This window comes from Enoplosus armatus, chromosome 2 (genome assembly GCF_043641665.1).
Source record: "Enoplosus armatus isolate fEnoArm2 chromosome 2, fEnoArm2.hap1, whole genome shotgun sequence".
Taxonomy (NCBI): Eukaryota; Metazoa; Chordata; class Actinopteri; order Centrarchiformes; family Enoplosidae; genus Enoplosus; species Enoplosus armatus.
Genome location: NC_092181.1, coordinates 17801924 through 17829627, shown reverse-complemented (window position 1 = coordinate 17829627; position 27704 = coordinate 17801924). Strand labels below are relative to the sequence as shown.

General features: G+C 39.8%; 1 protein-coding gene across 1 annotated transcript; it reads left to right on the top strand.

Annotated features, from left to right (window-relative positions):
* The first annotated feature begins 88 nt into the window (after positions 1-88).
* On the top strand, positions 89-26285 carry rnf24 (ring finger protein 24). The gene is made up of 6 exons (XM_070920176.1): positions 89-553; positions 13255-13404; positions 16766-16808; positions 19163-19204; positions 23452-23531; positions 25706-26285. The coding sequence occupies exons 2-6, from the start codon at positions 13262-13264 to the stop codon at positions 25845-25847; spliced, it is 450 nt and encodes a 149-aa protein (XP_070776277.1). The 5' UTR covers positions 89-553; positions 13255-13261; the 3' UTR covers positions 25848-26285.
* The last annotated feature ends 1419 nt before the right edge of the window (positions 26286-27704 follow it).

Genomic DNA, 27704 nt, shown 5'->3' with positions numbered 1-27704 from the left:
ACTCCCCTCGTACACGCTGTCCTCAAAACCTCCAGCGGCATTACCCGCATCGGTCTGTGTATGCTGAGCCGTCAGGGAGGAGGTGGGATCTAGCTACTGGTGGTTGTGGGCTAGCAAACGTTTACGTGCGAACGGTGCAGACTGCCAACCGCGAATCCCATTGCCAACGACGGTTTCTTTTTTTTTGTGGAAATCAAGACGAGAAAGCCCGCGGGATCCCCCTCCCTGCCAACGACATACTTTCATCCACCACTGTTAAGCTACCTTCTGTATTTACTGCCGGGCTTCTTTTTTTTTTTGCCTCTGCTCCCCAGCGAGGTTCCACACAACCGCCACCATCGTCAACATCACAGGCGGTGGGCTGTGTGATGAGGTCGCCCTGCAGCAGAGGTTTGGTTATGTCAAGATAAAGGCGGTTTTTGTCGCAAGGACAGTCTTCGCTTTCAGTCTGGGTCGATTTGTCGCTTTATTAAAAAGCCTTCTAGCACCCCGAGTGTGTGAAGACATACATAACCGAAGAGCACAGCTACTACTGGGGCTGAGGGAATCGCTGGTGAGTGGATGGTCCTCTATTTTTTTTTAACCCCTTATCGTTAGCTGCTAACCTTTAACTGTTATGTTGAATGCGCCGAACTTGACAATATGCATTGATGCAGTCATATTTCGAGTTCAATACCAGTCAAACGTATGGACTATTAACTAGTTTAGCCTGTGAGTCATTACATAATGTCATACTGACTTTTCAGAGGAATGTGCGTTTCTGAATTGACTTAACGCTATTTAACATTCATTTTCATAGTTAATTTGGACCATAGACTGCCCTGGGATAACGTTAAGTAACGCTATGTTATTCCTAGCTAAGGTTAACTGTTAGCCGTTAACGCTGCTAGCTAGCAAGCCTACGCCCAGTTATCTCCCGTCTTATGATAACGTTAAGCAATAACCACACCAAGAATTGATTAACCTCAGCTACAACATGAAGATGCTAGCTTGCCTTGATGTAGATAACGTTATGTCAAATCATTAAAGTTAGCTCTCACAGCGCCCAGTGACTGTCCACAAGTCAACTGGCTAAACGATGTCCTATCACCGTGACAATCCGCAAATTATTCGCTGATTATATTCATGCCAGTGCTTTACAGTGAGGTGCACTGATAGAGCAGCCACCATGGTTTAAACCTGAACTCACGTCCTTGTGAAAACGCATGGTAGGGAAACAGTAGGGCTTTCTCTGTGTTTCCGTCAACACTGACAGCATTGTGTGGGCTGTAACAGTTAACCATAGGACTGTAACACGCCTGAGTTAAAACACGCTATGATCCTTTGCGGGTATGGTTGGCAGCGGTGCAAGTATGACAGTGTTTAGGTTGCATGTGTGTGTCCTCATCAACTTTTTGTAAAGAAAAGCTATATGGAGTAGAAAATTAGTGCTCGTGGTCTCCAGTCTGCTGAGGAAAATGCTGCATGGGGTGCAAATAGTGTTGTTTCTGAACCATGCAGCCCTGATGGCCGTTTTCTGCCATTCAATGCTCTAAAGACCCAGGGTGTCATCATTTGTACAGATTGTAAAGCTCTCTGAGGCAAAAGCATGATTTGTGGATTTGTAATTTTGTTGAAAGGAGGTTGTGAATGTGGTGGACAGTGGCCTTCAGCAAAAGTTACATTTTGTTAAACTTTCTGTGCGCTGACCTCCTGAGAGTGATACTGATGACGGGCTTGTACACATGACCATTCACCTTGTCCAGAAGGGAGTCAACATTGATTGGCAGTGTTAGTGAACTCCCTGAAAATGCTCCTTCAGATGCAAGTTGTATTGTTACGGGACCACGCAGCTCTGATTGTGTCAGAAAATGTCTTCATATGTTTCTGTGTAGTGACCTCTTACTGTGGAAACAGGTGTCAAATAATCATATATTGTACATTGTCCAAAAAACCTCTGATATCTTTCTAGCACCTATGGAGAGAATATAAGAGATCACAGTATTCAACATGTTTTAAGCCTTCGTCCCCATTGTATTGAATTCAGGTTATTTGACTGGCTACAACTCTGCACCATTGTAGCTGATGGACAATGGACTGCGCCAAAAGTTCAAATTTGATAAGCCTTCTGTGCACTGACCTCAGAGAGTGATAGCATTGGCGTGCGTGTACTCATGGCTGTACCTCCTGTCCAAAATGGGGGAAAAAGTCATCTATAGTCCCTCTTAATTTCCTGAGCTCTATAAGCAAAGTAGACAAACTTTATTTTTATAGCACTTTCAAGTCACCATATACGAGTGTCTTAAAAGCACACAGAGACTACAGATGAAAGCTTTCCGAGGCTGAATGCCATCCTTTGATGGAACAACCATTTTTCTCACCAATGAGACTGTATTGGTAGGGATCACAGATGCTTGGCAATGTGAGCATTAGCGCTCACCTAATCTTGAGCTGAAGTGGTTAAACATTGCATTCCACTAAGTGGTGCACAAATGTGAATGCCATCTAGTAGTATCTGCTCTTAGACACATAAAGCTCTTCTCAGCAGCCTTCAAGCATTCATGTTTGGAGACTATAACATCATGCATTTAAGGCAGTTTCATACATCATATAAATATGACAGGAAAACTGCAGAAAAAAAAGGCTTAGGAGAAATAAATAAGTGAACACATGTATACACAATAATACAGAGCACTTCATCATCCACAGCTTTTATTACTTTGTGCTGCCAAAGAAGCGTCAGGGATCTGTTTTCACAGCTGTTGATTTGTTGCCTAGTTTTACATGGATCATCTATCTGACAATATTAGTAAATCATTTCGCATTTGTATAATGCTAATGTTACTTCCGTAGAGGTTAAGGCAGATAACATTTCCATTTTTCAGAGAGACAGTGTAAGGCAAACTGAAATGATATCATTATTAAAATAGCTCACCTACCTATGAATAGCTGGTGCAACCCAATCCTGAAGACATTTACTATAAGAGATTTACTTCTACAGAGTGAGTGTTTTTTTGTTTTTTTACCAAGGGATCATGTAGGTGCAACACTGGGCCTCTGTAACTGTAAGCAAAATGGGGGTCAGCTGTGTGTGTTGACATCCAATATTATCAAATATAAAAACACAGTCCTGTATGAACACCCCTGTACAAAGCCTTCTAGTCAATGGCAGTACAGGGAAAGTCAGTTCATACTGTGTGTGTTGTGTAATTTTCCAGTTAGGAGGAAATGAGCATTACTGAACATTCATGAAGTGTAGGGAACTTGCTAGTGGGCACAGGTCCTGCACATTGAGGGCAAAGGTTAAATAGTCAATTACATAACAGATTTTAGGCAGACCAATGTCTCCTTAAACGTGTAGAGCCGGTCAAACGTGCTCTAAATACACATTCTCAGCCTGGAAAATACAAGCATGACTGCCGCAGCATTTGGGACGTGTGTTATCAAGAGTCCTCCTTCAGACTCTTTCAGTCTCCTTCAGTACCTGCAGTGCTCACATATAATGAAGGCACAATATGTAGAATTAGTAAGAGCGGGAAAGAATATTCTACGTTACACATTATTGCCTTTGTTATTGGGGGCTGAGTGTAACTTGTTGAATCAATTGTAAAAACCATAATTAACTAAAATACCTTTTAGTGTAGTTAGTTAGTAGGCCAGACTTTCAGAGGTTAGCCATTGCTGAGGACGTAATCAGCTGAATTTAAGATGCTGTCTTTTTTAGCATCAAGGTCGTTTTAATAGGTTGATTAACCCTCACATGTAATTATAACTAAATATAGACAACAACATAACCATTGTTTTTGTTTCTTGTTATTTGGTGAAATTATTTTTACTAATTGCTGAACAGGATGCAGTTGGCTCACTTAATGTAAACATAATGAATATAATCAAATCAAATCTCTCCCTAAATTTTTTGTAAAGCTGTGTGTGTTATTGTGATGTAATTAATAAATGCATGATTTGACCCCTAAATATGCAAATCAAAGCAGAAAGAAGTTGCACCCAATTGCTGACAGGATAGTCCACCTCACCCGATACAACTGCTAAAACCCATCTTTTTACTTTAACTCCAAGTTTGACTCTTAATCTGGCTTGCTGATTTTTGCCACATAGTTTGATATATGCTTTATATAGCCTCAAGCACGGTGGCTCAGCAATACAAGTAGAGAAAAAGGATGCTACTCTTATATTGAATTGGTTTTGATATTCCAACATCAGAGAACACAGCAGGTCCACTGCAAAGGTTGCATTATCAGTATGTGGGTGAGTCATGTGTCGTTTGTGTTAAATGCAAGCAAACAGTCATGCGTAAAGCCTACATGTGCATTGAACGTTGATCAATAAGTGGCCTCCTTACTTGTTATCTTGATGCGGAGCAGTTAGTGGCTAACTTTTTGATTATTTGTACTTATTTATTGTGTTACTCTTTAGTTTCATCCCCTAATCATAATCCTAATCATAATCATAATTGCTGGTGCTCTTGGCCTCAAGCACAAGGCACTTGGCCAACTCAAACACTAATTTCTCAAATAGCTCGACTAAAGTAATGCATCTCTGAAGTTGAAAATAGGTTCATTGAGTAGGCATACAAAGTCGGTGTCCATTAGGAAATATGCATTATAAATATTTTAGTTTAGATTTAGTTACAGTTTGTGAACTTGATTCTGTGTCTGTTAGACTGTTTGTTTGTTTGCTGCAGGTCAGTAGTTGATAACCCCAAGAACTGTTATGACTTGTGCTGGGTTCAGGTTGTTTTCATGTTTCAGCTTCACTTACTCACCCTCACATGACTACAAGTTTTATTTATAGTGTCTGTTACCCTGCACTTTGCAGAGCAAGGGTCCTGTTTCTCTGAAGTAGGTAGCTGTGAAAAGTCTTGCATATGATTAGGCTTCTTACATTTTTGTAAGGCTTGATTTGAATTTGAATTTGAACTTTTTTGAAAATACTTTTTTTTTTCAAATGAAATAACTCACCACTCTTGAATTAAAGGAGTGTGGGTGTGTGGCTACTAGATAATCCTAGACAGAAGTCAACAAACAGTCCACAAAAATAGATTAAAATGGGGTGGAAGAGAAAGTAAAACTATGACTGTCAATGAGGTGACATGGAACACAAAGTAGAAAAAAACCCTCCAGAAAAATGTGGCACTGGATACAGAGAGGCAAGAGTGCTATGAGACAGCTGTGTGTGTCAGTTCCTCTTGTTTGTCAGCTTGTGTTACTATCAGAGTCCACTGAGGACTGATGGGTGTTAAGGGGAAGGAGAGAGAGAAAGCAAAAGAGCAAATATAGAAAAGGTCAGGTTTAGTTGATGATTCTCCTCTTTCCCAGTCAAACCAGAAAAAGTTTGTTTAAAGGTTTGTTACATTTCTGTTTGTCTCATTTATAGATAATGACCAACTGGCAGTTGGTCAATGAACAGTTTTAAAACTTAATGCTGAGGTAACTTGTGATGGACTTTTGTTAATATTTCTGATGTATATTATGGACTATATGAATCAATCACTTTATTTCATGATATTAATGGATAATGTAATAATTTGACAAGTCATTTTATGAAGTAGCTTGTCTTAGTGTTAGTTACTGGCTAGTTACTTTAGTTAGTTAGCATAGATAACTGGAAGTTGGTTTTGACTAGATTTTCAGTGCAGGGTCAGACAGGGAGTTATACTACATGACAATATGACTCTTTGTCAATCTCAGTTTGATAATATGTGTCATTGATATGATAAACTTGACACTTACTTCCAAATATCAATGCTTTCAGTAAACAAACGGTGTGATGCTGCACTAGAAAAGAAGCTTTTGAATGAATACATTTTGTAGAAAAATCATGATAATATGTACCATTTGTTAAATGCCTGCCATGGCTTGATGTATTCTTCTGAATATATGTACATATATGTTGGACAGTTAATGGAGTGGTATTAGATGTAAATCCAGTAATTGGAATTCTATCAGCAGCCAACATTAGGTTGACCTTGTCAGCTCCACTTAAGTCCTGTGCCTTCCACATCTCCATAACTGGAGTTATAGTTACAGCGACCTACTTACTGTAGAACTTGGCCCAACTTTGGAAAAACAAGCTTTTTGTAATGCATATTTCAGGGCTTGAAATGGAAATTTCATTGTTGGCTACTTTCCTAAGTGATGGGGTGCATGATCATCAATATCATTATCTTCATTCCTCTCAGGAAGTAACATAATAACAACTCTGTTCATTGTCTTACAGTTTAAACAGACAAAGGAGTTTTTTTAAAGGTTGCTACGCCCTGCACTGACAGCTGTATCCTAGGCCTGTGTTTTAAATGCTCTGTGACTGATCTGTTTATCCTCCTCTGGCTAAAAGGATGATTTAACTAGCCACTCTTGTCATAAAACATTTTAACTAGGAGCAATTATGTTTTGATGGATGGTCAGATATATAAATGGCCAATAGCTTGCAACCTCCTCCTCTCAAACCGCTATGAATGTGGGCATTTCACTTACCACAGCCACCGCATTTTGAAGAGTCCCTCGCTCTGCCTCTGAAGCCCTGGTGTTTGTTGCTGCCCTTTGGCATATTAAGTTTCAGATGTGCAAATCTCATGGCTGCTAGTGGAAATTTCCACTTCTCAGCATCGTGTGAATGTGATGTTGTGGGCTGATCACAAGAAACTCCTGAATGGAGCTAAGGTTTTGGGCTTGTTTTTAAAGGGAATTTAATATTTAATGATGATAAAAACAAGGAAACTAAAAAAAGAAATGGATTAAAGATACATACAATATACAACAATTTTGGAGATGACAAAGAACAAGGGTACATTAATGAACCTATTTTGGTTAAGCGTTTTCTTTTTCCTTGGAAAAAAACCCAAATGACAGTATTACTCAGTAGCTGCCTGAGACCTATTTGTTTCACATGACAAATATATGAAATATCATGGGTCCAAAGGTCATCATTTGTCCATGTATGTGTCTACTAATAGTTCAACCACTACTGTTTGAGAAGAGGGCTGGGGAGGTTGATGGGTGGAAGAGTGGGTGTAGAGCTGACTGTATGTTGATTAAGCTGTACAGTCATCACATTGTATGATGAATTAGTTATGTCATGGTGTGCCACAATTTTGCTACAGTTTTGGAAAACTGCAATATGTAAGGCAGAGTGTTTGTATGGCTGCAGAATGATTTTGATAGGTTGAATTTTCTTCTAGTGTGGTTAAATTGTTACCAGCTAACCAGTAGAAGTGAAATGATTTGGGGAAGGTGACACTTAAACGTGTCATGTAGGTCAAAATGAAACCATTTTGTTAACCAAATAAGTAATGACTCAATGGCCTAGTGGAAATGGTCCTTCAGAAAGAGTTTGTGGTTGTAGTCGGAGTTAATAAATACCAGAATTGGCTGGTTTACTGTGCAGGACTATATTCCATGACAGTGTGACGCTTTGTGAATCTCAGCTTAATAACATACACCTTTGATGTTTGTTAGCCAACAGAGGGAAAAGTGTAATACTGAAGCATTGTCTTTGCATCACTTTGCATCAGTGCTGTTATCCTCAGACAAAGCTAAGAGTTTCCACACATTGGAAACAGCATAAAATGGTTTTATTCAATGGAGGTTTCACTGTAAACGAAAAGCATACTGTCAGTTGAAATTCTTCCCGACCTAAACAGAATCTGGCTTGAATGGTAGACTGTTTCTCAATCTCTGAGGTGAATGGCCTATATTAAGTTCACAAAGTGAACCCAAAATACAAATGAGTAGAGTGTATACTGATATCTGAGGGATGAGTGAGTTTGCCAGCGCACTGACTAAATCGTTTTTTTCTTGTTGATTAGTGAATAGGTTTCTGGACAATTATTTGTAGTCTTCTTGTTGAGGCCTTAAACATGCCCCTGTGTGCATTCATGTGAGTGTGGCTACCTTTCTTGTCCAGATGTTTACATAGTAACATTGCAGCATATCTTTTGGTTCATTTTCTTCGTTATTCCCTGGTTATGTGTCAGTACAGATTGTATCTGGCTAAGTATGTGTCCTCTTTGGTTCTGTCGTGGTACACTGATTACAATTTATGTAGGTCTAGAAACTGTGTTGTGAGCAGAATCACTTTGTTGCTGTCATCACTGCCTGACTTGAGGAGGCTTTCATGTTAATTGTTAAACTCTAATAGTTTTAAGAAAAGCAGGATTGGTGTCGACTGGAGGTGAACATACACACAGCTGTGCGCTGCCTTGTTACTGGAGAGCAGCAAGTCTGTATAGATCTCTTTATGTTTTTATCTTTTTTTATGACACTTAAAGGCAAAATTGTTAAATTTCTTAGGTTTCTCATGGGGTGTTCGGATTCCTCGTCTTTTTTTCTTCCGCTCTTTCTCAGTCATTCATACCACAGAAGTTGAAAATGTTCACTTTTTCTCCTACATCATACCACAGGAAACAGTGCACAATGAATGCGAAGAGTGATATGCTCGCTCACGCTCATATCCTATGAATGTGATGTGCTGTGCATGGTTTTGTTGCTGCTTATGTAATAGGGTGAGGTCATGCAAAAGTGTCTGAGTGAGAGAGGCAGATGGTGGCAGAAATGGTGGGATGGGGAGAGCAGATGCAAATCACATCAGCCCTTTTCCAACCAGAAGATGCTGTTTGTTGCCAAGTCATCATCACATTCACTCTGAATGCTGTTTGGTCTCTTGTAGGATTATCCTCTATGACAGATGTGTTCACAATAAAAACGTATTTGTAACGGGTATAGATCTCTACTTTAATTGTTGTGCAGTAGAGATAGCTCTGTCAGTACTGCCTCACTGTACATTCACATTTCTTGCACAGCTAGTTTTATACCCAGCGTAGCGTGCAAGTTTGGCTTTTGTCCTGAGTGGGCCCTTCGTTTTCAAAGAGGGAGAGGGGCAAGAAGGTATTTTTAGATGCACAGGAAGCTATTTAGTAGCAGTAAGCATAAAGGAGGGAATTTAGGACGAAGTGCTAAGCCTAGACTATTGTAAGTTTGCATTTTTTTTTAATTGACTGTAAGATTCGTTAAAATTCACGGCAAAATACAGATGGGAGACAAATTAAATTGAAACCCAACATTCATTTGTCTTAGTGAGTGTAGGGCCACTACTGGCTGTCAGAGAAGTTTCAATGGGCCTTGGCATAGAATACATTTCTGTTGAACTCGAAAGACTAACACAATTCTTCCAAAAGGCCTTCCCTCATTTGGTGTTTTGATGAAGTTTGTGTCTAACACATCGGCCCAAAAAATTCATACTCATTAAACCATTCAGTTATTCTTATGGAAGCATTTGCACTTATATGTCTCCACTCACTCATTCAGGTTTTTCCTTAAATGTGTCACCTGTCTGTATGTTTACTTTATTGTGTCTTTGTGTAATTGATTGTTTCGCAGCAGTTACTACAAGGAGGAAGGGGTTATACTGTATTGCTGAATGTCTGGCTGCGCTCTCAGTTCTCATTGGTGAATTTTTATTATCCTTTTGCAGTGGCAGTTACGCAGTTCATGTTGGCTCATTTTGTAACAGACCCCCTGTGTTTGACGATGTGACACGCCAAAAGCGTTTTTGTGGTATGTGGGTTGTTTACTCCAAAGGGGTTGGATTTCTAAATCGCTTGATGAACCCAAGATCCTCTAGGTCAGCGAATCTTGATACTGTAGGGGTGTTGCACAGAGTGACGAGTACAGCATAAGAGCAGAAGTCTTACTTGAAGTGGGACGTTTTAAATGTGTCATTCATTCTGACCTGCATTTAGAGCGATGATGGGAAGGATTGCTTTGTTTTAGCCTGATAATCGCCATTTAATTTAACTTAATTTATAAGGTTAATTCAGAGGTCAGGCTAGCTTTGTCTACCTTTTTGAAATGTAAACTATTTCCATGCATAACGAATGTCAGTATTTGTGTGTGCATTCTTTTGTCGCAAAAAGGATTGCAGCGGAAATAGCTTTGCTAGATTACAAAATGTGTCTGGTGTTACTGAAAAGGATAAGATTAGAGAGACTTTCTTCACATTCCTTGATGTTTTCTTCACTATCAATAATGTCTACCACCATGGGAAACAGCTTACTATTTAAAACTCATCCGCTAACAAAAAGTGCTACAAATGTCCACTTCTCACCTGCTTTTACACACCAAGGAATTAGCAGTTGAAAGCTGAAATGACCATGGAAATAATCAGATATCGGCAAAAAGTTTAAAATGAGAAATTTTTCATTTTATTGGGACTACACACAGTATGCTTTGAACAGCATTTTGTAAGTTTGTGAAACTGGTTTATCAAATAACTTCTCAAAATTATAAAAATGACACTCCTTAGAAGCCTCTGTTCTTATTTGGTTTTCATTGTCGGATGAATTGTCAGTGTGTTTGTCTCACATTTCTTTGTGTGTGTGGGAAGTATGTGTTGCTCCATGCCATGTTTGTGTGTTCAGATAAGCAGGGGGAGGTTGTTGTGGCTGTTTTAGACAGAGACACCAAAAAGGAGTCAGAGAGTGAAGCAGGGCTTGAGTTTGGCATGGAGCATTTATGAACAGGGCAAAGTAGGGCTGTGATCCAGTCAAGTCAACAGGAGGCAGACCCACTGACGAGGCTCTCAAGGACAAGTCAAATCACTTCTCAAGGGCCTGTGTTATGCCTATGCAGACTTTTCTGCTCTTCAGCATGAAGGCGCCTCTCGGGTATGTGTATGTTCACCGCCAGTCGACACCAGTTCTTCTTTTTTTAAACTAGCGGGAGATTTTTTCATTTAACTGGGGCTTAAACTCTTTGGTATTCACACTATTTTGTTGCCTTATTACTTTTATGGAACTGTTATTCACAATATAGTAATTGTACTCTTAAAGGCTTGTAGCTCCACAGCATTTTTGTGTGTTTAGATAAGCAAGGGGAGGTTGTCTGGGCTGTGTTTGAGGGGTAAGACAGAGTGAGAAGCAGGGCTTGAGTTTGGCATGGAGGAGCCTTGAAACAAAGGAAAGCAAAGGTGTATCGAAATTACGTCATAGCATGATTTTTCTACAGCTGATTAAATTGTCTGGAACAGTTAGATAGTTAGCTGGCAAAATCAACAGCTAAAGTGGCTCGTGCTGTTTGGAAATTGCACCTGCTTAAGTTGCTAATTTGATATATAAACGATGAATCATTCAGCCATAGCTAAACGCACATTTCTCAACCACGACTGCACCTTCCCAAGCCTTTGGGGAGACATTTCATCTTCATCCAGAATGCCTCAGCATTTAATTTGATTACAGTTGAGCGTCCCTATAACTTCAGTGCCACTGTTTAAACTCTCCAGGCCCTATCCACAGTGTCCTGAGGGAAAGTGGTGGGTGTTAAATGAATGTCTAAATCAAAGGTATTTCATTCCTGTGGTCTGTGTCAGCAATTCACTCTCCTCATGGGAGCTGTTGGATAAAGTTTTCACAGCAGTCCTATTTGCTTGTGGGTTTAGGACCCTCACTAGCTCCATCCCTTGTCTAAGCTGTTTGTCCCATCAAAAGTTTTACCGTAAGAGCTGGACACAGTCTCCCAGCCACCAGTGGTATCTCATACACATGATGATGCTGTATTTTATTTTTAAGACAAGATTGTTTGGCCACCACATCAGCAAAACATGCCAGTGATATTTACTTTCAGTGCAAGCGCAGTGTGCTCAATTTGCACAATGTTTCAAAGACATAGTGAAACCTGTGTTGGAAAGAGAACATCAAGTTACTAATCCTGTCAACCCTGCTCTCTGATATCATGAGCCAGGTGTTTGAACGCTGTCGAGTGGTGCCCATCATGACTGCCAGTACTGGCTGGAGTCGTGTTATGTAAAGGGTAATGCTGAGAGAGTGTTCCCCATGCTGAGAGACCTTAGCTAGAGAGAAAGTTTTTGGGTCACTGTGATGCTCATAGGGTGTAATCATAAGCAGTAGAGGATTGTTCATGGCCTCAGCAAAGACCTACAAAACTTTCCACTATCCACAGGAGTATAGAGGAATGAAGATCTTGGTGTTTATTGAAGGGGAGGGGCACAAGACAGGGTTTCCAAAGGAGCAAAAGTTATTCCTGTCCTCCCCTCCTCCTCTTCTCCGGGTAGGCGTAGACTTGTCTGGTCATGTCCCTTTGGTGTATTGAGTAAGAGTACTTGACCAATAGATCCTTGTTGGTTTCCCCTGGCTTTTATGAATCAGCTTTCCAGAAGGATTTTCTTTAGGTATGCTCACACAGTGTGAGCCAGTAAATGTTAATATATAGCCTTTATAAACAGTGTTTTTTGCCTGTTTGGTACAAAAAAGACTGTGTTAGCAATGCACCAGTATTTATTTTTAAAGTGTATTTTGAATAATAAAAACAAAAGGAAGAACCTTTCTCGATAGAATCCAGTAGTAACAAAGCTTCAGCTGTGTGTTACCCATATATTTAAGTGACGATTTCATGTGTCCTGTAACGTTTTCTCAGTTTCCTTTCATTCCTTATTGTGCCATTGCCCTGGTGTTGGCTTTCAGTGTAGATTGTAGAGGTTTGGGCATCTAACCAATTTCAACAAACTCTAGAGCAGGAGGCTTTTGCTCAGAGTCGTAAATCAGCTGTGCAGGAATGGCCGTTAGCTCATTAGTTAGAGGAGGGATGGAATAAAGGGGCGAAGTGCATATTTCTCCATAACCTTCTGTGGCTTTTTATTGAATTACTCTGATGTTTTTAGTGTCTGTGGGTTTCTAGGGACTAAAACACTCAAGCAACCTGTAATAGTTAACCTAAACCAGAACAGGTGCACCAGCTGCCATGGCAGGAGGAAACCAAGCCTCCCCTCAAATCTATTACAAATAGAGTTTATGAGCATTATGGAATAATTCAAATGACTCTAGAGGCACTGTGATTCCCTATCACATTTGCTGTCACATAAAATAGACAGACTTTAAAATCCACAACAATGTGAAAATGAAAAGTCATGGTTAAGTATGTCAATCCAAAAAAGCAATAAACAAATTGTGTATAATATTTAGAATAATGCCAAAAGAGATCTGGCATCCAAAACATTTTAAACATTTTTGGTGCCTACAGTTGAAGATTTGAGAACTGTGTACAGGCTGATGAAAGCTAATCTAACATCAACAGTTACAGTAAAACTAAATTGAAGATGGAACCACATCCTGAAATATGTTCCTGTAATATTGAAAGTAAAACTGATTTGAAAGTGAAAGTTTTCATTACTTTTTTTTGTGTCCGCAGAGTGTGTTGAAGTGTGTGAAAATACTTAGGTAATGTATGCTTGTCTCTCTCCATCTAGAATATCCATGAGCTCCGATTTCCCGCACTACAGTTTCAGGATGCCAAATATAGGGTTCCAGAACCTTCCCCTTAACATCTACATTGTGGTGTTTGGGACAGCCATCTTTGTCTTCATCCTCAGCCTCCTCTTCTGCTGCTACTTAATAAGGTAAGATCCATGCACCCTTTAGCTTTGGATTTGGCCTTGCTTAGAATTTTTTTTATTGAGTTTGATGGGGGGAGATGGGTCTCTTTGGCCAGGCAACATTGTCTATTTAGCGAGTGCAACAAATCAGTAATCTGGTGGTTGTGCAACACACGTTGTCTTAAGGTTTTAATGAACCGCAGGGCTGCATTATCCATCTTCCAAAAAGCCAAGTTGGAAAACACAAATATGTATTTATCTCTTTAAAGAAACACATTTTTAGGCTTGCAAGAACCAAAAAGTCAGCCACAGCACATTGATACCTCCACAGATATAACAGAATTAAACACTGACTGCAGTTTGATTCGGAGGGATCTGGTGCGTTCCAGATTTGCTTGTCATACAAATTTATTTACACATTCAAATTAAAAAGCAAATTCCAACTATTGCTCCTTTCCATTCCTACACTCTCAACTAAAACAGTTCCACAGATTAAACAGAGATTTTGTGCATATACAATTCACATAGCTTTGTTCAGAAAAGGCTTTGTGCATCCTGACTTAGAAGACCACGATAGCTTTGAACATACTGTGCCTCTTTTGACTAGCTAACTGTCAGTGCCACCACTTATGTGAGACTTGAAAATGATTATGAGAACTGACTGTTGATTCTCCCAGACTGTCATTATGCAACTGTCCTCATAACACATCCTTGTACATTTCAGGTCACTTTGGCTCATGAATTATTTGTTCAATATGTGTTCACTGTAGCTGTGTCCATATTTATGCATAAACAGGGACACGTACTGATGTCTCTTAACGTAATGAATATCTTTCTTTTTTTCTTTTAGAAATGTGTGTTTTTGTATTTGTCTTGCTAATAGTTTATTCACAGGAGGGTAAAATGTTTCAACAGCACAGTTTGGAGAAGGTAGCTATGAAACTGCAATTGGTGACAATAATCTGAATTGATGGTAAAGACAGTAATACTATGCTTGTCTACATTATTATGATCATGGCACTTGGCGTCAAAGAAACTAGTTATAAACCTTTTTTTCTAAGAGCCACTTAACCTCCTTAATGTCCTCACCAAATTCCTACGTTATTTAAATTGACTTTTGGCTATTCATTAAATTTGCATTTAGATGTTTAAATCTCCTATTTGTAACCATGTTCATCTTGTCAAAACTCCCTTATTAAGCATTTAGCCTTTACTGTAATCCATTAGTTATTTCCCATAAAGGAAAAGTAGAGGTGGTTACCAGTCATTCCCTTGCCCCTCTTTTTAACCCCACTGGTCTAATCAAACTGTTGTTGCTGCCGGGGATTTCTCCTGGCAGAGAGAAACTGAGCAGAAATAACATTTTTTATCTAAGACAGTGAGAAGCAGCAGTTCCCAACAAAATTCAGCCTTGCCACCCTGTCATACCCTATCATGCAGGTCAAATGGTAAGTAGGTTAACTACTACTGTGTTCCACCAGTTCCTCATCTAAATGTAAATAGACACTTCATGACTTTGATGCAGTACCATGATTCAATACTGAAAGTCAAGATTACCAGGTTTAGGCACTAAAGGCAAAAAAAGCAATTTTGCTCCATAAAAGGCGCCTAAAGATGCAGTCTCCCAAAGGACTGGGCCAGAATGACTTAGATTACATGCACCATCATGCATGATGAATATACACATTTTATATTCATTTTCAAAAAGGTTACGAGTTATAAAGAGTTATGGTGGGGGAATCTTATTTACATTGACAGGTGAATGAAGGGACCGAGGAACTTGCACAAGAGTTGACATGAAACAGGTCATTATTCCGACAAAGACAAACATTCACATGTAGTTTGACACGAGGCAGACTCTCACAGAAATACTCAACCGCCTCTGTCAGTGAGTCTTCAGTCCACACACACATATGTGAAATATGCAGTGCAGTATACATTGCAAGGACTGAGAAGTCTTTCTTGAACATGGGGTGTTTGTGAAAGTACGGGACAGGAGGCCTTGAATGCCGAGTTCAAGAGCATTGGCCTAAAGGTTTATGTAAAGAAACCCAGATCAATCTACAAGTTAATAATCACTGCAGTTTGTAACATTTATTTAGTGCTCATGAATGTTCAGTGAAGTGACATACCACAAGGTCGACCAAACCATTTGGATATTTCTGACTTTAATGATGGATGACACATATTTTACATTTTGTTGACTGCAGTCGAATTATGACGATAGCTTTGAGAGGAAGGTCAATTTGGACACCTGTTTTTAATTTTTCAGCCGGTTATTCTTCTCGCCCACTTTGACATTGTACTCAAGGGCCATTGAGCAACCCCCATCAGTCAACCACGACCCCCTCACCCATGACCAGTTGCCCCCTACCCCTTGGGAGTCTCTGCACCTTTTCCTGCTGACCTCTTTCAAAATGTCAGTTTCTCTCCTAGACTGTGCTGCTTGTTTTACAGATCCCTCTCACTCTGCTGCGAGAGGTTAAGGTTACTTGTAATGGAGGTAAATCTTACAAACCTATGAATTTCTCCTATCACTCTTGCTCTCGTTTTCTTCCCTTTGTTCTACATGTTTTATTCTCATTCTCAGTACTTTGACTCTCTTCTTATTCAGTGCTTTTTCTCTTCTCTCCTTGTTCACTGAGTTGTTTTTGCTCATTTACAAGAGCACTGTTTATTAAGCGTTACACCAAGAGTTTGATATAAACCTTAAACATTTGTTGTATCTGTGGGTGCTCTCCTTTTTACCTGAAGTTTTGAAGCCTTTTTAGCATGCCTCAACAACCTGCTCATGCTTTTAATGTCTGATCCAATGTATTTTAGGTGATTATTGTGAGTTGATATTTTACTTTAAGTCCACTGTTTGTTTTGACAAGAAACTAGATCCTGAGGCCTTTTAAGAATGATATCTGTTAATATGTAACTTGGCCTACAATTGCATTACAAAGCAAAACAAATATTTAACAGAGTTCAGTACGTGTCATTTTATTATTATTTTACTTTTTGTCTTTTCTGTAATTGGTTTATCCAATTAATATTTATTCAGTCAGTAGTCATAATCGTTTCACCTGACGTATGCCTGAGGCAGAATCATCTCTGCACTGCTCTGCCTTTGTTATCTGTCTCTTTTTGAGATATATTATCGGTAAAATCTCGAACTCTAGATTATATTCTGTATTGATTGAGAATGTCTTTTTAATTCTAACACCCATTCGTGGTGATTCGTGAATCACACTAGAATAGACTGGTGTCAGAAGGCAAGTATTTAATAAGGAAATTACATCCATGTTTGTCATGTTTCTCTCTTTTTCCAGGATGTATGAATACTCAGTTGGAGAAGGTCACCTACTAATCAAAAAGATGTTTTGTCTTTACGTGTCCCCAGGTTACGGCATCAGGCGCACAAAGAGCTATATGCATACAAACAAGTAAGCGCTCCTGTGACACACACTCACACACACACTGCAGTTCAGAAATTTGAAATCATGCACAACCTATTGTCAAGCAGAAATGTAGTGTCAGAGTAAGTGTAAGTCTCCTCTGTCAGTTCAGCTGGTGCATGAAATCTTTTGCTGACATTTCTGGCAGCGGCAGGTATTTCAAGGGTTATGCTGCTCAATGGATCCGGCCCACTTCAAAAATATTGACAGGATTTTGGCGAGCACAAGTGCACTCAAGCTGAAGTGGACCAGCTGAAAAAATCAGGTTAACAGTTCTCTGGGGCTGAGCGTGTCAGCAAAGTAAGGGAGCGATGCAGGGCATAAACATGACTCTTATGTCCTTCAGTTACAGTGCATCCGGAAAGTATTCACGGCGCTTCACTTTTTCCACATTTTGTTATGTTACACCCTTATTCCAAAATGGATTAAATTAATTTTTTTCCTCAAAATTCTACACACAACACCCCATAATGACAATGTGAAAAAAGTTTTTTTGAAATTTTTGCAAATTTATTAAAAATAAAAAACTAAGAAATCACATGTACATAAGTATTCACAGCCTTTGCCATGAAGCTCAAAATTGAGCTCAGGTGCATCCTGTTTCCACTGATCATCCTTGAGATGTTTCTGCAGCTTAATTGGAGTCCACCTGTGGTAAATTCAGTTGATTGGACATGATTTGGAAAGGCACACACCTGTCTATATAAGGTCCCACAGTTGACAGTGCATGTCAGAGCACAAACCAAGCATGAAGTCAAAGGAATTGTCTGTAGACCTCCGAGACAGGATTGTCTCGAGGCACAAATCTGGGGAAGGTTACAGAAAAATTTCTGCTGCTTTGAAGGTCCCAATGAGCACAGTGGCCTCCATCATCCGTAAGTGGAAGAAGTTCGGAACCACCAGGACTCTTCCTAGAGCTGGCCGGCCATCTAAACTGAGTAATCGGGGGAGAAGGGCCTTAGTCAGGGAGGTGACCAAGAACCCGATGGTCACTCTGTCAGAGCTCCAGAGTTCCTCTGTGGAGAGAGGAGAACCTTCCAGAAGGACAACCATCTCTGCAGCAATCCACCAATCAGGCCTGTATGGTAGAGTGGCCAGACGGAAGCCACTCCTTAGTAAAAGGCACATAGCAGCCCGCCTGGAGTTTGCCAAAAGGCACCTGAAGGACTCTCAGACCATGAGAAACAAAATTCTCTGGTCTGATGAGACAAAGATTGAACTCTTTGATGTGAATGCCAGGCGTCACGTTTGGAGGAAACCAGGCACCGCTCATCACCAGGCCAATACCATCCCTACAGTGAAGCATGGTGGTGGCAGCATCATGCTGTGGGGATGTTTTTCAGCGGCAGGAACTGGGAGACTAGTCAGGATAGAGGGAAAGATGAATGCAGCAAAGTACAGAGACATCCTGGATGAAAACCTGCTCCAGAGCGCTCTTGACCTCAGACTGGGGCGACGGTTTATCTTTCAGCAGGACAACGACCCTAAGCACACAGCCAAGATATCAAAGGAGTGGCTTCAGGACAACTCTGTGAATGTCCTTGAGTGGCCCAGCCAGAGCCCAGACTTGAATCCGATTGAACATCTCTGGAGAGATCTGAAAATGGCTGTGCACCGACGCTTCCCATCCAACCTGATGGAGCTTGAGAGGTGCTGCAAAGAGGAATGGGTGAAACTGCCCAAAGATAGGTGTGCCAAGCTTGTGGCATCATATTCAAAAAGACTTGAGGCTGTAATTGCTGCCAAAGGTGCATCAACAAAGTATTGAGCAAAGGCTGTGAATACTTATGTACATGTGATTTCTCAGGTTTTTTATTTTTAATAAATTTGCAAAAATCTCAAAAAAACTTTTTTCACGTTGTCATTATGGGGTGTTGTGTGTAGAATTTTGAGGAAAAAAATGAATTTAATCCATTTTGGTATAAGGCTGCAACATAACAAAATGTGGAAAAAGTGAAGCGCTGTGAATACTTTCCGGATGCACTGTATGTATTACCAACATGCAAAAGCACCCAAACATTTCAAAGGTAAACACACACACTGGCATAGTATTTTACCTGCCAGCTCAAAACATGAAAGTATCCAGCTTCTCTGTGGGTTACTCACACACACACACACACACATTTGTGAGCATGAGTTCACTGTAAACCAGCAACTGTATTATAGTACATCTTATCTCTGTGTCCCTTATTCAGCCTGACTGGATGATTTTTCATCTCACACTCATTATTAGCTGTTAAGTCTTTTATTGTGTTTCCAGAGGAACTGGTTTCTATTACCGTATTACAGTGTTAGTGTCAACCAGTGACTAATCTCTCCTTATCTCTTATTATGCCTCTCAGGTCATTCAGAAGGAAAAAGTCAAAGAGCTAAATTTGCATGAGGTAAGCACTCATCTTCTTTGTTCAGTTATTATCAGTTGAAGACACTTGAATACCAAACATTGCTCTCTTAAACCACTAGGATTATCTAGTGGACAGAACACTCTGTAATGTAACCTGATAAGTACACACTGTACTGTTATTATATCAGCTAATTTGGACTAACCAGTCATGTGCTACTTAATTTTAAAGATGCTTCAGCACAATTTCTTCCATTTACGAAGGTCATCCTTTTTGTACTTCCATCCTCTTGGTTGTGCAGTTACATGGAAACCCATTGTGCTCTCCATCTATTTTAAAATAAAGAACTAAGGCCTGGGACTTACTGAAGCAGCAATTCATGCTATCATTATGAACATAAACATCCTCAGCTATGGCATATGTCTGCATATATCAGGACACACGGTCATGTTTGGGTGTCGGCACAGTTGTAGTGTGCTCCTGTGGGTTTGTGAGAATATATGCCTGTGCTTCTGTTTTTGAGAGTTTTCTGGCTTTGCGATGACATATGATTTAACATTGAGTACATCTGTCTTGACACACTGTCATGTGAAAACTAGCATCTTGTGTTTAAGTCATGAGTGTTCTCCCTACTGTTATTACGTAATGCCGTTATGTCCACTCAGCTTGGTTGGAAAATTACAAGCAGCAGTTAGTTTGTAAAGCAGCAGCACTGGCTTCACAGTGAAAGCATGGTAGTCCCCATCCAGGAACACTATCCCTTTAACACTGTAGTGCAAATGAAATGTTAACAATAGCCTCCTCGTGTGTGCTTTGACACGGGGCTAAACAGTTTCTCATCATCAGTGTTGGAATTTCCCACTGTTCCACCAGGCCTCAGGCTTTTATTGTTTATGTTATTAGAAACTGAGAGAAAGCATCAGAAGGTGTCATGTGAGTGAAGACTGTGACAGAATAACCAAGCTGTATTTGCTTTAGGACAATAATATACACACACACACACACACACACACACTTGCCTGGGTGGATGACCCAGTTTTAAAGGCTCCCATGCCAACGGATCACCGTGGAGACATATAGGAAACAGTATAGATTGAGCTGCAAGAAATTCAATCTCTGCATTTTAATGGAATATCTGGAATAGGAGCGCTAATATGGGATCGGTTTACTGCTCAAGTCATGTTCAAGTCTTTTTGATGTGTAACCTGACCATCTTGGAGTGAAGTCTGGCCTTCGTGTAGTGTTCTCTGATTAGCTCGAATCTTGTATGACATGCTGCAGGATTTGTAGAATAGCCATCAAATTTTAGGTTGGGTTTCACAAGAGTAATTAGTACAATTGTATCCTGTTGTTTTATTTTTCCGTCCATATGGGCTAGAGGTAATGAGTTCTCATTTTAAGTCTGGCGTTATAAAGTTCAGTGTAACTGTTGATGTTTAGATGATTAGATTGAAGGCCTGTACATTTGTATGCCATAATATAGTTAGGAAATGGCTGTCACCCATCTCTCTATGCTGGACATTGACATTAGAGCCTATTTTAGATATTTATTTTCAGATTGATGCTTTGTGAAGAGTTTATTACATGGTTTGTACTATGTAAAGGCCCTGCAAGACAGCCAATGTGCCATTTATCCTTACTAGTATCTTTTCTGTCACTAATGTGTCAACGTCACAGAATTGATGTGATTTTGTGTGTGTTTTTTTTTTTATGGCGAGTATGGCAAGTTAGTGACCAGAATGTAAAGTAATTGCAGATTCATATGTATGCCATTCCAAACGTTTAATGAGCTTTACCCGACCTGAGTTTCATACTTGTTTTCTAGGCACAAAAAGACAGAAATGGAAGAAAACTGATGGAGATCTGTAGATGGAGAAAATTAGAAGCACTTTGTTAAGCACATTGTTATTAGCACAATAGAAAGTACAAAGAAAGTGGGTGAAAAGATGTAGCCAAAGACAAGAAAACATGTGCAACATATCCTCATCCCTAGAGATCCAGAGAGAGGGCCTGTTGGTCTAAATACCCACTTAGGTTAACTAGTGTCTATTCTGGCCACAAATTGCTTTTGAGGATTATTCCAAGACTTTTCTTCTCTTCTTTTCACCAACTCTTCTTTTTAGCTTGCTCATTTGCTTGGCTTTCTTATCAAGCTTGGTTTAAATTGTACATTATATCTGCTAAACGTGTGGGAGGAAAGATTACTTTTAGGTAAAATGTGTGTCACGGTTAATTCACCCTGTCCATTTATTTTATATTATATTATATATTACAACATTTCTTAACAGGTGTAGGCTAGGTTATTCTCTGATCAAAACCATGATCTGGTAATGTTTTACCACAAAATGAATTCCATGTGTTTTGCTTGGAGTTTGTGACTAAAGCTCACAGGGTTTATTCACTTAATGGGGAGAAAAAGGTTCTGTCAAAAGTTGGTGAAGGGTGCCAGATCCCAACTGTGAGTGTGACACCATAGACAAGGCGCTGAAAAGAAGAAAAACATTGATCTATTCACAAATAAAGAGAGCAAAGCAGACATCTTAACAGAGGATTGTTCTATGTCCAAAAATCCTCAGGAGAGAAAGCTGAGAGCCCCCGTGCTGTTCTTTTCATCCTTCCTTGTCCACCTACCCCCCATGAAGTAGAGCTGAGAAAAAGCTAAAGGAGTAATAGTTGCAAGGTTAGACAGCCCAAAAAATGTGCCAAATTAAAACACTCTTTCAGTTGTCACTGGTTGGATGACGTTTTGTAATGGGAATGTTGTGTGGACTTCATTCATTTTTCCAAATTGTTACTCATTTTCTCACAATTTGAAATGCCTAGGAGCTACTGTACTCATATAGCACTCTGTGTGGCATGTGGTCCCCAAGTATTCATGCACTGAACTTGAGCCAGAGCACAGGGAAGCATGTGGGCTTGCCACTGCAAGGATAGGTATAATTCTGCATTGTCAGTCAGGCAGCAGACAAAGAAAGGTGAATGCTCTGGCAAATGTTCAATGGTTACGGAGCCTGTCTTTTGGAAAGTGAAGGGAAGGCGAGGCGTGGGAGTGACAGGGAGATTAAGTGCAGTGTCTCCAGTGATGTGAGTGTCAATACCAGACCTAGTGCAGAGTAAGCTGAGTTTAAAGACTGTGGTGTTTTGATTTACCTGTCGATTTATGCCAGCCCTCACCTATGGTCAGTAACTCTGGATAGTGAATGGAAAACAATTTAGATTGCATATACAAGTTGCCAAAGTACAAGTTTGGGCTTACATGTGGGGACACTTGACGAGCTCTGGATGTGGAGTGTATTCACCCTGGATAATACCCAGGATGCACTGAAGAAGTTGTGCACACAAAGCATCTTCATCATGTACTTGCAGTAGAACAATAATAAATAATAATGAAAATAAAGTCAGTCAGTAAAAATTAACATTATAAGATGACAAAAAAGGAAGTTCATAAACGTGCTTCCAGTGCAATATGACAATTTGGCACCTGAAAAAGATTTAAATCTCTAGATTTACCATAAGTAACCATGTCACGCTCAACCAAAACAGTTAGCTAATGCTAGTCGGCAGGTTGTGACCTGTTGCTGTCATGCCTGTTGAACGTGCTTGCGTGTGTGTTGAACAAACACACAAAAAGACAAAAGACTCCAACCTGTCCGTCAGGATTGCCTCAGTGACCCATAAAAGGACGCCAGCGAGGGATATAGGACTACAGCTATCACTACTATCAACCTGCTTGATCTATTATGAGAGAAAGTAACAGCACTGAGATCATTAACTCAGAGAGTCAGCTACATAGCCAGCAAAAACATTTTCCTTTAAAAATTGTGCTTTAATATGCACCAATTGTCCTGTCCGCCATGGTGCTGTGTTGTGGGTCCTCCCACTTAAATGGCCGTGGCTGTCCCTCAAATCTTTGTCTTTGTAAGTCTCATGCCTTGGAAACAACAGCTGAAAAAAGTCATCATCAGTTTTTTGTTGAAAGAAAAAAAACATTGCCACTAAAGGTAGCCTCTGGCCACTGACTGAAGAAGTCCCCAGAGTGAGTTAAGTCACGGTTATATAACAGAACATAGTTGGTCAGTCACTGCTCTGCTATTTCTGTCAAATGTTTTGCAGATGTTGGCCGCAGTTGTCTTTTTCCATGAATTTTTGACCTTGGTTGTTTTGGATAATTTGTTTCTAAACCACAAACTCAGATAAGACTCACAGAACCAAACAACCAGAGAACAACCAATAAATTGTTGCAATTGCTTTCTTCAGAAAAGATCTCTAACTCCGCCTCTCCTTTTCAGATATGCGCAGTGTGCTTGGAAGAGTTCAAACAGAAAGACGAGCTGGGGATTTGTCCATGCAAACATGCCTTTCATAGGAAGTAAGTATAAGGTTTTGTTGACATTCATGGACAAACACAAGTGCACAGACACAGAGTCACGGACACACAGATTAGTATAGATTTCCTTGACAAAGTAGTACATTTTCATTCATCCTTACTCTTTCTTAGGTCATTGTAAAGTCATTGCATGGATGGAGTGCGTGTTTGTGACTTGACAAAAACTCCATAATTTTTGTACATAAAACTAAAGCTAAGTGTGTATGAAGTGAGGAACTACACAGGACATGATGGATTGCTTTAGCCAACTTTAGCCCCCCCCCCCGTGCCCTGACCATTTCAACTGAGTTGTTTATATCAGCACGACACCTCCCTTGGCCTAGTTTTTTCCCCCCAGTTGCAGCAAGAGTGGTCACCACTCACTGAATCCACTGGATAAACACTCATTTTAGTGTGTGTGCAAGTCAAGCCATGCTGTTTCACAGAGAAAACAGACATTCCAAGCAGACCATTGCCACAAACATTCAGCAGTGAAGAGCATGCCGTCTTCTCACGCACACAAACATAGAAATTAAAAAATCAATAAACTGTCAAAATGAAGGTAGAAACATTCATGAATAACTCATCATATGTGCCTGCAGCCGTGTAAATTTAATGTTCATGCCACATAGACTTTTGGAAGTCACTACTGAAGTTACTACCTGCAACCTGACATGTCAGTCTCATTTAACTTTTTGATCGACAGCTACATTACAATTTTGGTGTTATGAACCTCACGCTTCCTTACTTGTACTCTCACACAACCACAACATTGAAGTAGGGCTGTAACTAACAATTACTTTCATTATTGATTCATCTTACGATCATTTTTTAGTCTATAAATAAAAACGTTTCTCATGAAAATATCCCAGGGGCCAAGGTGATGTCTTATTATTTAAAGCTGGAACCAAACCAAACTGAAACGAATTGATTGTCAGAATAATTCATTTTCTGTCAGTTGAATAATCGGTTAATTGACAAATCATTTCAGCTCTACATTAATGTTGCTCCTACATCAGAGTAGTAATAACATGTAGTTCCCGACTCCAGACCAGAGAATTTAATAAAACTGCACAGCCCTTGCGCCTGTGTCAGTGATTGACAGAGCTGGCACCACAGCAATCTCACAATGATGATGATGTGTTACATCACCTAATGTTTGACCTCATGCACTTAATTAGTGTGGTTGAAGAATGTGATTCTTCAAAAGAAAACATGCGCAAGTTGATCATATTGAGCTGCAGTATGTGCATGGCCACCGCATACTGACCATAAATAACTGCCTCCTCCTAACCCCATGATTCAGTATGGCTGTGGGCAAGCAAGACCGAAAGCTGGGCCATTGATGTGCCCCTGAGCCACAGAGGACTTCAGGGTAAAAGGCACCAACAACCAGCTCATACGAGCTTATACAGCACTGTGATTATAACACACTCCTGTAGACTAGAAGGGCGGCTGTAAAAGTTTGGAGTTTGCTTCTTCACAGAGATCAGAGGTTGTCCTCAGCTTGGATTCTTGGCATTTACAGTGGATTCCTGTAATAACAAGTTTTCGTTGTGGAAAAAATAAGTAAATCTAAACATCCAAAGAAAATCAAACCACTCCTGCGGTGTAAAACTGCCACTTCTCTGCTGTCCATCTGTTTTAGACCCCGACCGATTTTGTAGGTAAAAACCAATATCAATATCGGAGAGGTTCTCTTCGTTAAGGTTTGTGTGTCAAAGACGTGTACTGAGCGCGACATTTTACATTTGAAAGATACATTTGTCAGCGCCCTCTGGTGGACAAACTATGTAATACTGCACCGTTTCTAAATTATTGCAAACTTTGTCTTTACAGCAATTTCTTGTTACTTACCAATCAACATATGTGTTATTATGACATGTTTATGATGAGCTAAATTCATTCAAAAACAGCACATACATACATATATATATATATATATATATATATATATATATATATATATATATAGACATTATATTATGGCATAATAAAATGCTCCTGTCTCAACCTTTTCGCAGAAGGCACAAGTGTTGACACATCCGTTGCAGGTGTAGTGTGTGTCATTCTACAGAGGCTAGGACAGTGACTTTGAATAAGCTTTGAGAGTCAAACTAACCCGAGTTTACATTTGTACCCCTTCACTTATCTCTGTCTTGCCTTCTTTCTTCCAGGTGCCTCATTAAGTGGTTGGAGGTGAGGAAAGTGTGCCCGCTGTGCAACATGCCCGTCTTGCAGCTCGCCCAGCAGGCTGGCAGCACGGACGCCTCTGTGCCAATACAGCAGCCTCTGCCCGGGATCGAGAACCTGGTGTAGCGGACTCAGACCCTCTCTTACAGTATACTACAGAAACACACAGTCACACATCCCATCACTCATACTCTCGCCTATACAGGTACACTTTGGTATGAGTCTGTGGACAGACTGGAGAAACTGGAGTTACTGCGCAGATACCCGCAAAAACGGTGAATCTGCACCTCTCTCATCCTCGCATTGGTTCACAAAAGGATTTCCTGATATCAGATCTGACTGATGATCAACTGTTTTCATGTTTTTCTTTTCGCGGACGATGAAGAGTTCATGTAGAAGAAGTTTCCTTCTTGGCCAAGATGTGGTCGATAACTTTTTCACAACCAAAGCACTTTTCTGGGGACACCAGCTAAAGACCGGGAGGAAAAAAAAAAAACTTAAACACAAAAGCCAAGAACTACAATACACTAAAAAATAAATTGTTTTGTTTTTTTTAACAAGCACTTTACGAGAAGTCAAACCTTAATTGCTTGTGATCGTAGTAGCAAGGTCATGTTTTATATTTTATCATTAACTATTATTTCTATGTACAGTACAAAGCCACATGGTTTTTTTTATTTTCAATTAGTAAACTTTGAATTTTAAACAATATATATATATATATATATATATATATATAATCTCAAAGGGACAAAAATACCTATGTTGGTAGATGTCAGGAAATTTGGACAATGCTTTGTGTTCTAATTGTTTGCACACACACACACACACACATAAATAATTAAGCTCAAAGCAACCTCGAGACTTTATGTCTGACTAAATGTGAAAGGTTTGAATGTGTTGAAACCCAGAATTTTTCACACTAAGCCTAAAGAATTTGTTCCCTCAACACCTGTTTGTCCTTTATTACAATGTGACTGTAGCTATTATCCTTTTTTTCTGTCAATACAGGAAGGTGACACAGTGAACAAATTGTGCTTTCGTTAAAGGAATTTACCGGGTAACATCCTATATACGTGCGCAGGTATATATATATATACTGTCACCCCAGGAATTATTCGTGATTTTCCTTTATCAGAAAAAACAATTCAGGACCTCTCCAACAGAAAATCTGAGTTCAAAATAACTACTTCAACTACTGTGATGATCTAAACCAGTGTTAGTGTGTATAAACTGGCGTTTTATCTATAGAGCTGTTTTACAGAACAAACACCAGTAATGAGACAATATTAAACAAAGATCTACAAAATATAACAGAAATGTTCCAGTTTTATTTTGCTCTGCTGCTGCAACATTTTATTGAGTGTGAATGTTTAAGATTGAGACACTTCAAGAAACAAAACAACAAAGTCATGTCAGTCATGTTGATTTATCTTAAACTAGCATCACATATCCTGCTAGAAAAGGACGATCATTTAGGAAGAGACCAGGATGAAGCAGACGTTTGCCTTCTGTGCTGTTCAGCACCTACTTAAAATGTGCTGCATACACAGTTGCAGTTGTTTTTTGCCTCGGCCCCGATAAATGATTTGTATTTATTTTATTAATTTATTATAATTTCTTAGTACAGCTGCATCGAGTGAATGAGTTAGCGGATTTGACACCTGCATCAGAATGACCGCCCTCAGAATATCATCAGCATATCTTTTTGGTCAAGATACGCACTGCTTTGTAAAACACACACATGCACACAGAGGGAGGGGTTCGAGCTGCCACAGAGTCATTGGTCAGCAGGTTGTAATGAAGCGGCGTTTTCATTCACACACATACACACACACACACACACAGTACATACAGGGTAATTGTGCTTTTTGGCTGCAGTATTCTGGTTCTTTCGCCGCTCTCCCTCTTTCTGTACGGTACAGGGTGCTTTTTGTTTGGTGCCACACATGCAGTAACTCTGAGGCCTGCCGGCTTTTGTGG